The 16602-nt window shown below is 50.4% G+C and overlaps 1 protein-coding gene across 2 annotated transcripts in view; it reads left to right on the forward strand.

Moving 5' to 3' along the window:
* The first annotated feature begins 4558 nt into the window (after window positions 1-4558).
* DOCK11 (dedicator of cytokinesis 11) overlaps window positions 4559-16602 on the forward strand; it is a 79773-nt gene continuing 67729 nt past the window's right edge. For both annotated transcript variants that reach the window (XM_083797048.1, XM_083797047.1), the window contains exon 1: window positions 4559-4746. In XM_083797048.1, coding sequence (XP_083653174.1) covers window positions 4645-4746 — 102 coding nt within the window. In that variant the 5' untranslated portion in view covers window positions 4559-4644. The remainder of the gene's footprint in view (window positions 4747-16602) is intronic.

Here is a 16602-nt window from a genome sequence, read left to right on the forward strand (position 1 = left end):
CAGCCCTGGCATGCGGAGCAGCACTGTGTGACCCTGCTGAGATGAGCACTCACCTGGACTGCACCCTTCTGTGAGAAAACCAGTGTTGGGACTTGGTGTTTCTCCTGTCTTTGAGCTGTGGTTGTGCAGCCCTATGTAAGTCAGCAGAGGGCGGTCCTTTAACAGCAAGGGCTTGGTAGCTCAAATTAAGCATCAATAAGTATCAATCTACTGCTACCCATCTGGAGTATGCTCCCTTCACAGGTGTGGAGAAGCCAACAATAAGCAGTTTCTTGTTGACAGTGCCTTTGACATATCCAGCATTAAGTGACACGGGTCAGTAGGCAGGACAGATGGCACAGAAGGAGTAACAGTAGTAGCTAAGGTCTGCTAAACCCCAGTTGACGACAGAGTCCAAACAGTGCAGTTCTTGCCATATCCAGCCTTGCATGTAACAATGCCAGTGCTATAATCAGGCTTCACTTCTCCTGGGGCACCAGCTGTGCAGTGTATAGCTAAGGAAAAGGCAAGCGGTGTCTAATCAGATTATCAGATACATAGGTTTTTCCCATTCTTGCTTGACATTAGGCATGAGCTATACAGAAAGCACTGCTTGAGGAATTCTTCACTTCTGAACCCAGAGCAGTCTGTCCCTTGGCTTTGTTATCAAGAAGGGTAAATGTGCAGATGTGATTCCAAGGCTACATCCTTTTTATTATTTTAAATCTTGAACCACGTGAAATGCATTAAAATACCACAGCTTTACCTTACAGAAATTGCAAAGTGAGGAAACTGAAGATGTAAAGGCATTAATAACCCCTTCCCTCCCAGCAAAATATGTCTGGATCTGGGTTACTGAGTCCTGCAGGTTCACTGCAGGAATGCAGGCTACTATCCAATGAAGTGAAACAATGGGATTAATCACCTACTTACGGTTAGTTACTTCGTTAAGTGTTTTTCTGGGATAGGCCCATTTGACAGTGATAAAAAGGCCCACAGGTAACCAGTGAAGGCAGTTCTAAACAGGATTATTTGCTAATGATATTAAGTGTCTTTTACCTTGGATGGCTCATGAGAAATGAAATCCTAAACCTGCTTCTAACCCTTCAGCTTTTCTGAGAGATTTTCAGAGCTGATTCGGGAGTCCCATAAATAGGGTTCTGGATCATATATTAGCGTCAGCTACAGACTGTTGTCCATTACCCCAAAATTCATTGTCCCTTAGTGCATCTTCCATGTCACAATGCTACTGATAAGTGGGGAAGGTTCTGTTGTTAGTCTATTACGATGTCCTTTGCAAATCTTGTTTTCTTGTAGTCTGTTCTGTCCATCAGACTTAGGGAAGGAGCTGGCAGGAGAGCTGCTTCACCCATGTTGGTTATACCTTCCAGTGTATCTCCTCCCAGTTCACTGTGAGCTGGTGCTGTTGCTCACCTTCTGATCAGCCAGGCAGGTGCACACATCTCTGATGACTTGGGAAGCTGGAATGGATGTCATTAAGATTTTAACTGTCTAGAAAGTCACGTAAAGAGGTAATTTTTTTTTCCTGTCATCTTGGATTGCCAGTCTACGCTTTTTTGTGGGAACATTTGGATTTCCAGGGTGAAAGGATTTCTGTAGTATGCCAGCATCCCTCCCTTCCCTTCAAATCTCTGGCTGAAGGTCAAACTAGCCTGGACAGCTCTTCACCCACACCCTGATACTGTGGGCTGTCACCATCAGCACAGACAATGCAAAGCACTGAAAACCCCTTGTGATTTCTGATATGTCATTAATTCTGTGCTTGCCCTGAGGATGTTTCAGGCTTGTTTTTAAAGCCGGTAGTCAAAGTTAAAAGCTGATACAGGCTGGAGGTAGTTTGGGATCAGCTGTGAGTTCTCTTCTGGCTGTGAACTCCATGTTGTTTTAGGGGTTCTGCTTTTTTTTTTTTTGGTTGTGTCTGTGCTGATACTTTTATTGAAATTTCCTTTTGGGTTGGGTAGACTATAAAGCCTGGTCAGTAGCAGAGTACATTTCTATATTCAGGCTGTTGAATTTGCCTCTTTCCTCAGAAAGAGGAGTTCCCTGCCTGACCTTGATGAGCGAAGGGTGACAGACAAAGGAAGCAGGAAGAGCTATCCTAAAGGCAACCTTGGACTGCAGCAAAGACTATTTCTTTCTTCAGAAAACCTGGTGTTTGTTGCAGTTCCTGTGCTCCCAGTAAATGCACATGCCTAGGAAAAAGGCAGCCGATCCGTCAGCTGTAACGCATCAGCTGGAGAGCCTGGTGCTGGGTGCTCTTCTTGGAATCTTCTGAAGGCAAAGGAGAGGCTGCTGATGCTTACATGGAAGAAGGCAGCAGCCTGGGCATTATTAAGGTATGCACTGAAAAAATATTTTACTAAACTGTTTTTTGAAAAATGAAACTGGGAGCAATTTTAATGATGCCTGTATTTTGTAAAGACCTGTGTTTTCTGCCCTTCTTTGGGAACAGAACGCTGTGAGAGATCTCAAGGCTCTAGCCTCAATGAAGAGGTGAAAATGTCAGCGCAGTTGAGGCTGCAAGTTCCCTTTGGCAGGCTAAATTCAAGAAAGTTTGATTATCTGAGGCAGTGCTTCAGCACCTCCAGAATCCTACTGCATGGGGTTTGTTTGTTTGTTTTTGTTTTGTGTTTTTTTTTTTTAATGCTGAATAACCATCACTGGCCTTTCTTCCCCATGCAGAAGGAGATACAAGTCTTGCAACCTTGGGCTTTTTGCAGTTATAATAATTGTTGTTATAATTTTGTTGCAGTGATGCTGTGGCTGCTGTTATCTTGCCTTAGTACTCCTTGTGCTTGAAACTCATATTCCGATGTTTGAACTTCCTGAGAGGGAGTCAGAGCTTTCTGCGTGTTGTTTTCATGTGATGTGTCCTTCCCATTATTTCTGTTTTCCTTTTGTTTTCACGCTTAGCTCCAAAAAACAGCCTCACTGTTTGCTGGTCTTCCATGGCTTCTTAGCTCCTTCGAGTGGAATGCTGATGTGCAGCTGATCAGACGCAGCTCCTCGCTGGCACCACACCAAGCTCATAACCTTACTGGAAAGTTCTTGCTTCTGACTGCATAAACAAGGGTGGGTGCTCTAGGGATGATTTTATTTCAAGTGACCCATCACAACGCTCTTCTTAGCCCCTCGGCAAATGCTGTAGTTCTCAGAGCTCTTCCTAATCTAGCAAACCAAAGACAGGAATGACACTGCTGTAAGTGCCGGTCCTCGATCTTAGGTGCTGTGCTGGGTGATGCTCTCCTGTGGTGCCCAGGCTGCCCTAAGCAACCACAGGGGCTGGGGCTCTTCCCTGCAGGCAGCATGAAAGAGGCTGCCCTGTTCTGGGACAAGCAGCCGTACAGCCACAAGCTGTGCTGTGTTCCCTGTCCTCTCACAGCCAGGTGGCTGAGACCCAACCTGTGTTATTCACCAGTATTGCCATAGCCCAGCTCAGCACAGTGCGGTCGCTGGGGCTGTGTAGTGTGGCACTTTAGCTGGCAAAATCTCTGCAAGAATGTGCACGGGTGAAGGGATAAGGAAGTGAACCTCAGTGCTCTGCAGCTGGAATTGTTTTTCGCAAAGCTTATTGCTTCTTTAGAAGGAATTTAGGCAGATTTGGAAAAGCCTAGTGAAAGGATGCTTGTGAAAATGCGAATTCTCCAGCTAATAGCCCCCTTCTTTTCCTGTCCCTCATCTAGTAGATATTTTATAATAAAGGATAAACTTTTAGATTTGTTTTGCCGCTGGTGTAGAAAATCAGAGCAATGCTTAATATGAAGTGGTGTCTGCTGCCCCTTCAGTGAACTCCTAAAAAGCAGAACAATAACTGTCTTGCATGCTTTAGAAGTCACAAATAACATTTGCAATGGTTTGGATCATAATAGCTGTATTCATTGCCCCCCTACAGCCTGGCTCTCACAATCTCACCAATTTCTCTATACGTTGTGTGACTGACAGCGTGCCTCTAATTCCAGTGGAGTCCTTGTGCATAGTATTTAATCAGCCATATGGCACAACGTGTGTAAATTCCTTAACGCTGTGACTACCAGGCAGCTCTGTTCCATTCAATATTTTCCAGTGAAGACAAAGCACACAATAAAAAAATAAGCGAATGCATTTAAAAGAAAGGTATTAAGGTGCAAAATATATATTTAAAAATAAAAAATCAATGGATCTCTCTACCGCTGTGGTAATTTCAAAACCACCATCCTTAGAACAATGCACGCTGCTAAAGCAAGCGGGACCAGGAATTAAAGGCAGTCCTAAGGACCCTTCCTTCCCCACCCGCTGCTTTTCTTGCTTTTGCAGCCAGGGCGCTGGGCTGGCGGCCGCTGTCATCGCAACCCCGTAGGTCGGAGAGGCTCAGGAACGGGCAGGCCCTCGTCCCGGCTCCAGCTGGGGGTCCCAGGGACCCAGCTGGGGCAGAGCTGCGCGGAGCCGGCGGACCCCGGCCGGGCGGCACCTGCCGCGGGGACAAAGCGGGGCCGCGCCGGGGGCGGGAGCCGAGCTCGGGCCCTCCCCGGCCCCGCCCGCCGCCGCCGCGCGGCTCCGCCCGCCCCCGGCCCGGCCCGGCCCGGCCCGGCCCCGCCCGCCCGCAGCAGCCCGCGGCGCGGCCCCGCTCCGCTCGGCTCGGCTCGGCTCGGCGCGGACCATGCCGCCATGGCGGAGGTGAGGAAGTTCACCAAGCGGCTCAGCAAGCCGGGCACGGCCGCCGAGCTGCGGCAGAGCGTGTCGGAGGCGGTGCGCAGCTCCTTCGTCCTGGTGAGTGCGGGGCGCGGCGGGGAGCCCGGCACGGCTCGGTTCGGCTCGGCTCGGCTCGGCTCGGCTCGGCGGTACCTTGGGCAGCTCCCGGCGGGGCAGCCGGGAGGGGCCGCGCCCAGGCCGGGGAGCGGCGGCGGCGGAAGGGGCAGAGAGCGGCAGGGGATGCTCAGAGCAGGGGAAGAGGAAAAGGAAAGGGCTGGGCAGGGGCTGGGGCTGGGGCTGGGGCTGGGGTAGGTGGGGGTGGGCTGGGCAAGGCGCGGGATGGGGCAGAATTCCCGTCGGGTCCTCCGCGTGTGCCGTGCCGTGCCGTGCCCTCCTGCCTTCGACCCTGCTTGCGGCCTGCGGTCCCCGTGCCCGTCTGAACGTCGCTCAGAGACGCGAGGACCGCAGGAACCGGGCACTGCTGTCACGTAGGATTAGGGTTAGGTAGTGCTCCCGTAACGGGATCGGGAATTAATAAGAAGCCGTCGGTGCAAGGCAGCGAGCGAACAGGTGCTGGAGCTCACCCTGGTAGGGTGCAGGCAACGTGAATTTGGTAAACAAATAGGGCAGGGCTGAAGGGCACAGCCTGGCGAGGTGAGAGAGGTGTGGGCATTGGCGTAAGCGGGCAGTCTGATGTATCCCAGGAATCGCACTCGAACGTCCGGGGCAAAAGCCATGTGCTTTCCCAGATGCGTTTCATCCCTGCGTGGGGGATGCTGCAGCAGGTTGTCCTTGTTGTGCTCACAGCTGCGCAAATGTTAGCTGTGGTACCCTGGGTGGATGCTTGGGTCAGTTCAAAGCTTCCCCGGGCTTTGTGGGATGTATTTCGCTGCTGCTCATTGAATTACTCTAGCATGCGGTCACGCTTGACCTTGACTTTGATGGAAGGTTGTTCAGTGGGACGTGCAGAAAGTACAATACAACTTCAGTGAATAATTCCTATTCGTTTTCTGTTGGCACATTAAATCGTGTGTGAGCTAAGTAAGTGGAGGGTTTTTAACAGTTCTCTTTAAAAGAGAGTTTTCTTGTAAATTTGTTAATTACTAGGGCTGAAAAAAAAAATCATGGTAATAATACAGTCTGATTTCCTTGTGCCAAGGCTATTGTTTCCTGCATGCAGTTGTTCAGGGATCTTTAGAGGCTCCTTTGGGGTTTGCTTTCACTCTTTCATCAACAATACATACAGAATGCTTTGTAGAAACTGATGGAGCCTTGTTAAAAATGAGCTTGTTTGGGACCTGAAGAGCTTTGGTATCCTACAGGCAAACGGTTACACAAGGCCTGTGCAGGGTGCCCTCTGTAACAGACTGAAGGGTTAGGTGGGACTGCAGATGAGAATAAATGAAATCCTGACAGCAACCCAAAGGAGCCAGCGGAGTCCAGCAGCTGTCAGCAGCCACTCTCTCTCAGAGCCTCTCTAGGGTTTCATTGCCCACACCGTTCCTGCCAACTCTATCTCATTCTCTTTCAGACAGGCAAATCCCCCAGGGCTGCTGTGCTGCTCAGTGTGTTCGCAGCCAAGCGCCAGAGGAGGGTGAGGGAAGGTGTCTCTGATTCCCGAGGCTTGGCAGAGTTTCCTGCTTTTGACAGTTCAGTGGCAAGGGATAAATCCCAGCACTTCTGCATCCCTAGGAAGAGCCATAAGATGCTGCAGCGTTCAGGGACTGGGGAAGGAGGTGGTATAAGCTTAAGGACTGTCTCAGATAGCACTTTGGACACCTGCAGTGATTATGTGTGAGGTGCGTACTCCCCAGGCTTCTGCAAGGACAAGGTGGTTCCTCTCCACCTGCTAGATCATCACGCTTGTGAGGAAGGGATGGATGTCCGTGCTGGGGTGTGCTGGCTGGAGCTGAGTCCACAGAGATCTGTGCTGGTGAGCACGGATGAGACAAGGGGTGGGGAGCAGAGCTAACGCTGTACGTGCCAGATCACACAACTTCACCTGCAGGAGGAGCGGGCACCATAAGGGTCCATTACTGTGCAGACGGAGCTCAGCATTTTGGGCATTCAAGGCACTCCCTCGAGAGGAGGAACTGTCTGGAGTAAGACGCCATTTGCAGTCAGTGAATGAAATGCTGCTAAAGCAAAACATCTCAGCGAGGAGAACGTTTAACGTCACAGAAAAGGTCAGCCTGTGTGGAGCCATAATTTGTGCGTCAAAGGAGACGCATCTCCAGCCAGGAACAGCGTGCGCCTGCAAGGCCACCCCGAGCGAGTGGGACATCTGGTGTGATGCAGGTGCGATGCAGCTCATGCGGCGTTGTTTCTGTTCCTGGTTTCCCGTTTATGCTCATCTAGCGCCACGAGAATATTTGTTCTTCTCTTTGGTGTGCGAACCTGGAGTGAAGTCAATGCGAGCTTTGTCGCTAACTTCTGGCAGGGCTTTGCTCTTTTGCGAAAGGGAAGCAGCAGAAAGGGTGGTGCTTGGGCTTCCCAGCAAAGAGAGGCTGCCCAGAGCTTCGCTCCCAGCCTTCCTGAGGTGGCCTGGGTTGCCCATGTCCCACCCGTTGCCCTTTGCACCAGCTGCTAGGATGCAGCCATTGCTCTTCCTGTCATGATTTCAGGGGAGCTGTGATCCTGATCTGTAGCACTGAAAGTCTAGGCTGTGGTGGGAGCCCGGGGCACTTCAGTCCCCCTGGATGGGGAAGGATGAAGCGCAGCTTTCACTTGGTGCTGTTCTGTTTCTTCTTCCTGTGCTGGTGTTCCCAGTGTCCTGGCTGTCATTCGGGCCTTGCGTCACGTTCACAGACGGGCTGCGTAGAGGAGGCCTTGGCAAGAAAAAAGACTTCAGCAGGAATCCCTTGAAAGCACGCACAGCCCTACAAAGCGCTGCTGCAAGCACCTAGGGTGCTGCAGGCACCAGGGCATGTGGGAACCCCGATTCTGCCTGCACACTTTTCTTTGCAAAGCTGCAGGGCAGATTGTATCAAATTCAGCTTTGAATGGCCCCGGATGCATGCTACCGATTATAAATCATTGGATAGAGATTTGGCAGAATAACAGACAAACAAGGTCACTGATGAAATAGACAAATGCAAAAGCATTAAATTGTCTGGTGGGATAAATGACATGCAAAACAATGAAAGAAAAAAATTCAAGATTTGGTTAAAGAGAGGAACAGTCAAAGCACAAGTATGATAACTGACACCACTCTTAACCAAGGGATTACCTGCAGTTTAAACCTTGGGGCACCAATAGTAAAATACTGTGTTAAAACTGCAACTTCAGAGCCAGAGTACAAAGTGCTGATGGTATCTGAGAGGGGTAGCGAGGCCAGACCTCAGGCAAGAAAAGGAGCAGCCAGGGGACCTTCGACAGTGAATAGACACTGGTGGGTTTGGCTCAGACATTCAGTGAAATCTCCCTCCTCTCCACGTTTGGGATGTTGCTGACTATTAATGTGAAGGTCGTGTGGTGAGGCAGGGGAAACCTGCACGGAGCCGCCCGCCGAGGTGGGACCTGCGCAGCCACGGGAGCGCTGCGGGACAGAGCTCAGCCCTCACCAGGAGGATGCGGCCCCATGCTCCCCGGTCTGGCAGAGGTGCCTGGGCACCTCTCCTTTTTGCCCCATCTTTGCTTTCCGCTCAAAACGCTATGGGGTATTGTAGAGTTGAGCAGAGCGCGTGTGCTTGAATGAGATCCGTAATCTGTGGCGCTGCCAGAAGAATAGCAAAGGCTCTGCCTTCTGCCTCAGGACCCAGATCGGCTGCACGTGGTCACTTGCATTGGTGGGCCTGGGTGAGCGTAAGGCCAAGGCTTCCCCGTGCCTCCCCACTTCACAGGAGCCATGCACTCAGCAGCGGCTGGGCCCCGGCGGGGTGAGGGTGGTCTCAAGCCAGTTGCAAGCTTTCCAAAGGTGTCCTTCGCTGTGCTGCGACAGAGAAATGAAATGCGGGAGATGTGAGATCAGAGGAAGAAGCGTTTGACAAAACCCAGACAATCCATTTTCCCACAGTGCTGCCAAAACCAGTCATCTGGTGGTAATTGCAAGTATCCCCCAAATATTCTGATTTTCTTTAGGTCGTTTCTATGCAGATTAACTGAAGACGCATTCACTGCTTCACCACAGAGGCTTACACAGGATGCAGACCCAGAGCATCGTACCTGGGCAGCTGCAGCTGTGCAGGCTTTCCCCAAGCTGGGTGTCAGCCCGCTCTGCGGGGCATCCCGAGGCGCAGCTCGGTGCCATGTGTCCCGTGCACGCAGACACAGCTTGGTGCTGTGTGCCCCACGCGCTCTGGCACGCTCACAGCTTTCAGCCACACACCTGGCAGCACCTGAGCTCCCAGCAATTGCAATGCGGGAGAACCTCTGCTTGCAAACAACTGCGTCAATCCTTGCCATACAGATGTATTCAAACCGAGAGCACCTTCCCTCCTGTGTTACGCGGTGCTACGGGATGTGCTCCCTGTAACCGCGCCATGAGACTGTGGGCGGCACGCCAGGAGGAGAAGGTGGCTTTTGTTTGATCCTGGTGGGACTGGGTTGGTATGTGTCGCTCGGTTTCAGGCAGACACAAAATAGGAGATAAAAAGCTCCCAAAGAATGATATTAAGAAGGTTTTGACTGGAAGCAAAAAGGCACTTTGTTCTTTCTGTGTTTTTTTCTTTTTTTTTTTTTAACATCTTAATCTATATTGTATGTGACTGAATTTATACTCATGCAGGGGAAATCAGCTTTCTGCATAGAATCCTCTTTTAATAAGCTAAATTTGCTTTGATCAATGTGCAGACTGTTTATACACACTGCTTGTAGCGATCTTAGTGCTCAAGAGAGACAGATTATATGCATGTTCCCCCTTGGGTGTAGTCAGTACTCTGCGTTTGCATAACTTCAATAGCAAAAAGAGACGTACTGGAGACAAGGGAGGAAATTCAGCCCTTACTTCAGTGGGTGGGAGTTTTGCTGCCGGTTCAGCTGGGGCAGGCTTTCCTGCTGCGGCTGGCTGCCTCCAGAGGCTGCCACTACCGCTTGCTCGAGTGACTTCTGTGGAAGTGCACACGGTGAGATGATTACTCACAGGGGCTTAGTCAAGAAAACACTTAAACGCATTCTTAAAATTAATCACATACTTTCCCGAATCGGGGCTTGCGTACTGTGAAGGGCTGAATTTTGCTCAGCATCGGCTGGTTGCTGTGACATGGCCTTGGGCAGCGCATGCAGTGGAAGTGGCCTGGTTTGTTCCTGCCTGAGCGCAGCTGGGGTGTGCTCTGGATGAAGGGCACCACTTTACAGGGAGGAGCAAGGCCCCTGCTACACCACACAGCTATTTGGGGCCGCTTCTTAGCAAATCTCCAGCGAATCTCTTACCAACGCCCAGTCCGGAAGAGAGAGCAATACCTCCCCCGTGCATGCCTGTGTGCTGAGGAATGGGTACTGTAGTCTGAGCTGTGGTCACTACAGCCTTTTCTGGAGGGTTTTGGAGACTACAGCAAGCTTCTGGTAGGCATTAAATCCTATCCTTCCCAAAGCATCATTTAAATACGATTCGTCTGAGGAAGAGAGCAAACCAGGCAGCCCTTAAACTCGTGTGCATATACCTCTTGCCACGTTTTGCTGGCTCTGTGGCCAGGGCTTTAGCGCTTGTTGGAAAAGGCTGAGAGCGGTTTGTCCTGTGCCAGAGGCAGTGTCATGAAATTGCAGGTGTCCCTGCATCGACAGCATCTGCCCTGACCTGCCACCGTCAATGCAGTGAAACGCCTGGAACAGATGGTTGTTCTTGGTGCCTGCAGCTAGTGCCAGCAATGCAGCTGGGGATTTGGCGCACTCAAAATCCAGCGAGGGGACAGTTCTAGGGCTTTGTTTCATCTCTTTCTGGTATCTGAGGATATTTGCAGAGTCCCTCCCAGGACCAGGATCATTTGAACCTGGGCTGCTGTAGCGCATATTATAGCATCCTTTCATATAGGCCGTTTGGTGGCTCTTAGAGTGTTTCACTTAAGTCTTTGCACACTGATTTATCATCTCTAATGATGCAAAATTGCACAAAGCTTTTGACATTTCTGTGGCCTAAGAATGCAAATCACAATCACACACGGCAGCTGAACAGCAACCACTCCTGGGGCATATGCGTGGTTTTAGATTTCCCTGTTTAATTGGCCTCCTCACTGCTGTTCTGGCCAAGGAAGAGAAGGATGGTTTTGTACGCCTTTGTGGGCACTGCTGTCATCTTAGAAAGGCTGGAGTGTCTTTCCCTGTTGCCATCTCCCTCCATCTCTTTCATTCCCTTAAAAAGTACAAATCAAAGCTCTCCCTTGCTGACTCCTCTTCCCTTCAGCGCAGCCCTGTCTCATCTCTAACATTTTTCCCTGCCTCCTGATGCTTCTCTAATGGGGTCAGGTCTGCTTGTTCCTAACCCCTTTCTCACCCCTGTCTCCTTTCTTGCTGAACTGCAATTTCTTTCTCCCCCCTATTAATAACTCCTGCCACAGGGCTATCCCTGGAGAACAGCTGTGTGTGGAAGGAGACCCTACCTGCTTCAGTCCAGAGCACTCCATCCTCCCTCCTACATTTTGGCAGCGGTCGGGAGCCTGGGATGCAGGTTAGAGCTGTGCAAGCAGGGTGCAGATGAAGGCCATGGACTGCAGCCTGTATGCCGAGGGCTTGGGGCTGGGGTACCCAGGCAGCAGCAAGATCCCACAGCATGGCAGAAGCTGTGGCTTCTCTCGGGTGTTTGGTAGAACTGGGGAATCCACGAGTGTTGATTTGTGTGCAATTCAGCCCCGCACATCTGCAGAGTTGCTGCAGGCTGCATGCAGAATCAGGAGAGGAGAAAGGAGTCTCCACCTCTCGTAGGGAGATGATTGCCTTGGTTCTTCCCACAGCAGGTTGGGGCTTCAGGAAAGTTGCACTGGGCTCAGGTTTTCCCTTGCAGTTGCACCTCTTTCTCCACGCTCCGTTGTCCCTTTGAATAATGCTGGAGCTCGTGCGGATGTCTTCACCTGGGAGAAACTTGGAGGTGCTTCCATCAACAACAGCATTTCATCTGTGGCCGAGCTGAAGCATTGCGGAGCCTGTCCAGCAGCTACAGAGGCCCTCCTGGAGCACTCAGCCACCATGTGTTTACTGGAGAGAACGTGGTTTAACTTTGCAGCCACTGCAGCCCGAAGACGGAGCCGAGATGGGAGCTGACACGATTTCCTGAGCTGGTTAAGTCACCACCAACATCCCTGGGGCCTGACTTCACTGTTGTGGGTGTTCACTCTATTGCTAAGGCAACCCAAAACCAGATTGCGACTTCCTGCTTCGGTTCCCCCTGCGGCGCTGCATGGGCTGGCGCTCAGCTGGCGCCCGGCCGGGCAGAGAAGCAGCTCGCCTCCTCCCGGGGCTGCTCGCCTGCGGGGAGCGGCCGCCCAGTTGGCTCGGCCCGGGGCGAGCGAGATTTCTTGAGTGAAAAACAAGGGTTTTCAAGAGCAGGCAGGAAAGGGAGGGGTTCTGCTTGTGTGCAATTAATTGTTTTCAGATGTTCTGAAGCTGGATCTTCTGGAGATGGTTGCTAAATATAAAACTGATACTACATAAATAAATGATGAAATACCAGTGACATCTGAAAAGCACTTTGGGATGCTGTAGTTAAGAACTTATATAAATATCATGCATTATTGTCATTATAATTACTATTTCCCTTTTTTAGCATGCCTGTGCTTACAGAATGTTTTGAGAATTCCTATCTGGCAGAAATTCAGCTGTCCCATGGAAACCAGTAGCTTTTTGCCAATTTCTATTAACGCTATTATTTTCAGAAGAGAAAATCAAAGCTGCGCTGTGTTTCCATCTCGCATGCTCTGCAGCAGATGCTCAGCTGGATGCAGGTGCAGCTCTGCTGACACAGAGATGGATGCACTGATCCTTCCCTCTGCTCCTCATGAGGAAGGGCTGGGTTTGAGCCTGGACATAGGATGCCAGGGTATAGGATGAGCACTGCTGGGGCACCCTGCTGAAGGCATCACCTAACATCTCCTCAGCGAGCCTGTGCTGCTGCAGAGGGGATCTGTTTGCTGCTGGAAGAGGAGCAAACAACTGAGAAAAACCCGTAAAAGCTGCATGGGAGGAAGCCTTTTTCCAAGCCCTTGTCTCCAGACTCATCTCGGCCTTCTGAAGAGCTTCCTCCTGTGCACCCGACCCCTCCACCTGTAAGCTCTGCACGTCCTTCACACGAAGCCCTCGGAGAGCTTTTGGGTCAGGGTTACAGCAGAGTCCTGCACCCTTCCTGCGACGCAGGGTTTTTGTGCCTCCAGCACAGCCAGGATTCCTGTCTGGGCATTTGTCTCGTGTTTCTAAACTTCCTTCTCTCTGGCCAGTGTAAAAATAGTTTTGGCCTGCTCCTACCCCACTTTATTGACTGTTTCTCATCCCTGTGGTTTTACTGTAGCACATCTCTGCGCATCTCTTACTGTGCCGGGCCGTTCCATCCAGCTGAGGGCTGGGTTTGCAGCAGACTCGTAGGCAGGAGCTCCCCACCACCCAGTGAGAGCTGCCTCATTGCCTCCCTCCTGGTTTCTCCTCAAAATGTGGCTTTGCTAAGAAGCCCGCAAACCCCTTGGCAGCAGCAAGGCTGCGTCGTGTTGTGACTGCTGCCATCTGTGCTGACTAACGCTGTCGCCCTGTTTGCCCTTCCTCCCCTGTTTCTCCATTTCCGCCTCTTTCTTCTCTCCTGTGCTTCAGATATTGTTTGGTTTTGCACTGGGTTACAACGGTTCCAGACGTTGAAAAGGCAAGCTCAGGGTCTCTCACTTTTTGTTTTTCTTCCTTATGCCCAGGTTCCTGGAATAATGAGTTATGTGTGAATCTCAGCTTTTTTAAATGAAGTGCTCTGGCCCTCTCGCAAGCTTGAGCTAGAGCCTGTAAATGTAATCAGACGGCAGTGCAGGAACTGGGAGCAGAGAAAGCGAAAAGTTACCAATGTGCTACTTAAATAAATAAAAACAAAACCAAAAAACTCTTCAGGACCACACGATCTGAGAGTGCCATGACTTGTGATCTTTGAACCCTTGGCTTTGGAAAAGTTTTTCTATGGAGAGAAATTCCTCAGTTCTGCGTGTCCATACAGGTTGCCAAATGGGTTTTCTCAGTTCCCAGATTCCATATAAATTCTCCCATGGACTGTCAGGTTTCGTGAGCAAAACCCCAGTTAAGGAGTTTTCTTCTCTGAGTGGTATCTCTGCACTTCCAGATTGCGTACTGTGGTAGGAAGTGGGCCCTCCCTGACAAGGGCTGCTGCCGGTCTCAGAAGTGATGCGACTGTGACTGTTACGGGCAGGGGTAGTTGTGCACCTCCTTTATTTGCCCCTTTAGCTTTGAATCAATTCCCCAGATTTAATTTGTTGTCTGTTTTCTGTGTATCTCACCTACTTGGCCCCTTGGGGTTTGTTTTAAAATTTGGGCTTCGCTAGGCTTTGCACGTAAGTGCATTACCAGATTGCAACAGATGAAGCAGTAAATAAATCAGCTATAAAATCCTTGCTAAATTTTGCAGAACAGTTGTACAGTGCGAGGCAGTACATTTACATGTACACGTGGTCTGCGCTATTTCCTTTTTTCTCAGGTACCTTAAATAAGCATCGCTTTTAATATACGCATCCCTTGTGTCTCTAGCTGCTTCGTGAGCATGGATTCGTGCCGCTGGCTGACGCTTCCCTTCTGAGGAAGTGAGAAACTGATGTCCCGGGCGCTGCTGAGCCTGCAAGCTTTCCAGTGAGAGGTGCGAGGGAAGTGCTGCAGGAATGGCTGAGCATCACGCAGGGCAAGCCCAGAAGCAACGCGTGCGCTAGCCGTTAGCAAAGCGGCACTCGCAGGGAGAAGCGAAAGCCGAGCGCCGTGCAGCCGTTGCGCTGGGGCTGTGGGTTTTTCTGGGGCTGGCTTCCGCTGTGCGATGGGAAACGTGCGCTGGCAGCCAACGTGGGGCTCGTGTCAACGCAAACAGACGAGCATAGTGGTTAAAACAGAGCCAAACCAGGCGGGTTTGCCATCAAATTGTTTTATTTTTTATATTTTTTATTTTATTATTTTTTATATTTTTATATTGTTTGTTTTAAATGAGAGACAGCCTGAAAGGACTGAAAATATGCATACTTTCTGATAGTTTTCCTTTGGTTTCCGTTTTAAAATATCCTTGAGCAAAACATTTTTCCTTCACTTTCTGTACAGTTGTGTCAATTTGATTATATTTCTTGTAATTATGGGAGAAAAGGATCTCAGAAAGACATTAATCATAGAATAAGCTTTTATTGTGCAACAAAAGTTGCACATTTGTACAGTGTACAAATGCGGGACAGTAGAAGACAGATGGTCGCTCTTTTTTGAGCCATTAAAGTTGAAAATAGAAATGTCCTTCCCAGTATGAATATGTCCAGGTGTTGTTGTGTACCCTTGTTTATAAAGCAAATATAAGGAGTTTGATAAGCTTTGCAAATGGATGCGGAAAGGAGACAATTCAGTCTGACTGCTCCAGATTCCCTCATTTTGGTTAATGGGTTATTCCCTTGCTAATGCTTTCCTTCACCACTATCTCGTGGTGTCTGTTCAGCGGAGGTTTGCTCTCGTGCTTTTTTCTCGGCTGGGCAAGCAGAGCAGCGAGGTTGGGAACCTTCACTTGGGGTTTTCCTGGGGCCCAGCTCTTTGTGCTTGTGCTTGGACGAAGGCAGAGCCTAGCGTTGGCGTCTGTGGGCATGTTTCTGTTGAAGTAATTCAATTGAATTTCCTGTTAAAATGCCAGCCAACTTGCTTCTTGGTGGTGAGTCAATACTGTAATAGATTGGCTGTTCTTTTGCCTGTGCTGTTGTCCAAGAGGAGCCTCGTGACCTGACCTGGACGGGGGCTCGGGGTCTGCAGACCCCCCTTTCCCTCGTGCACCGCAGAGCCCCGTGCTCACGAGAGCAACGCTCTCGGGGCAGAAGCAGATGGGAACAGCACACAGTGTTTTCAGGAATGGTCCGGTGTGCAGGGATTGAACCAGCATTTTTTGTAAGAGAAGTGAGAGGGCTCATCCACAAGGGCTCACTGCGCCCCTCATTAAAATTTTATTTAAAATCACGTTAATTTAGTTTTCTCCTCTGCGAGGTCTTTCCCAGCAAGTCCTGGTTTTTATCCCAGTGCGCTGGGCTGCGGTGCTTTGGGTTGGAAGCTGCTGCTGGGTGTTCTCAGTTTCCCCCTCCTGCCCACCCTAGTACAGGGTGCTGGAGCAAGCCACAGGGCAGCACGGAGAAGCCCTCTGCCAGCCCTGGGTAAGCAGCTGCTCTATGCCTGTCTGGAACAGGCTTGCTTTGGCATCACTGGGTGTTTTTTCCTGCAGAAATGGGTTGGTTTTGTTGCTGGACTGGCAGCATTTCTTTGCACTTGGATATTGGCTTTCCCTGTGGAGGAATTTGTGGTTTCTAAGACTCTAATTGCTTTAGTGTAATAGTTCTTCCTCTGCTTTCGTAATGACTTCGGTGGGTGCCATCTGCTGTTGTGACAGCACGGGGCAGCGTGAGGCTGAGCCTTGTCTGCTGGGAGATGTCTGCATTAACCAAGCTCATCAGAAAAACTAAGACTTTGAAATCTGATTTTCAGGGCTTAAAGTTTTATCTCCTGCCCTGATGGGACACTGGGTGCTAGGGTGGGCCAAAGGATGAAAAATGTTTGTGATATCCCTACTTACTCTGGAGCTCTGTTTGCAGGGGCGTGAGCACGTCTGGCCGCGTGCAGTTCTGGACAGACGGAGGCGTCCGTGTTTCCTTGGCAGCAGGCAGACAGGCCACATCCTTTTGGTAGCTGTTGCTTTGCTTACATATAGCTTGACCTATATCTTTTGGCTTCGCTTTAGAGACACTGCTGTGGTTCCCCTCGTGGCCTGGGACAAGTTGGTTGTGCAGCGCTGGGTGCAGGGGACAGAGG

Source organism: Anser anser, assembly GCF_964211835.1.
Source record: "Anser anser genome assembly, chromosome: 13".
NCBI lineage: Eukaryota > Metazoa > Chordata > Aves > Anseriformes > Anatidae > Anser > Anser anser.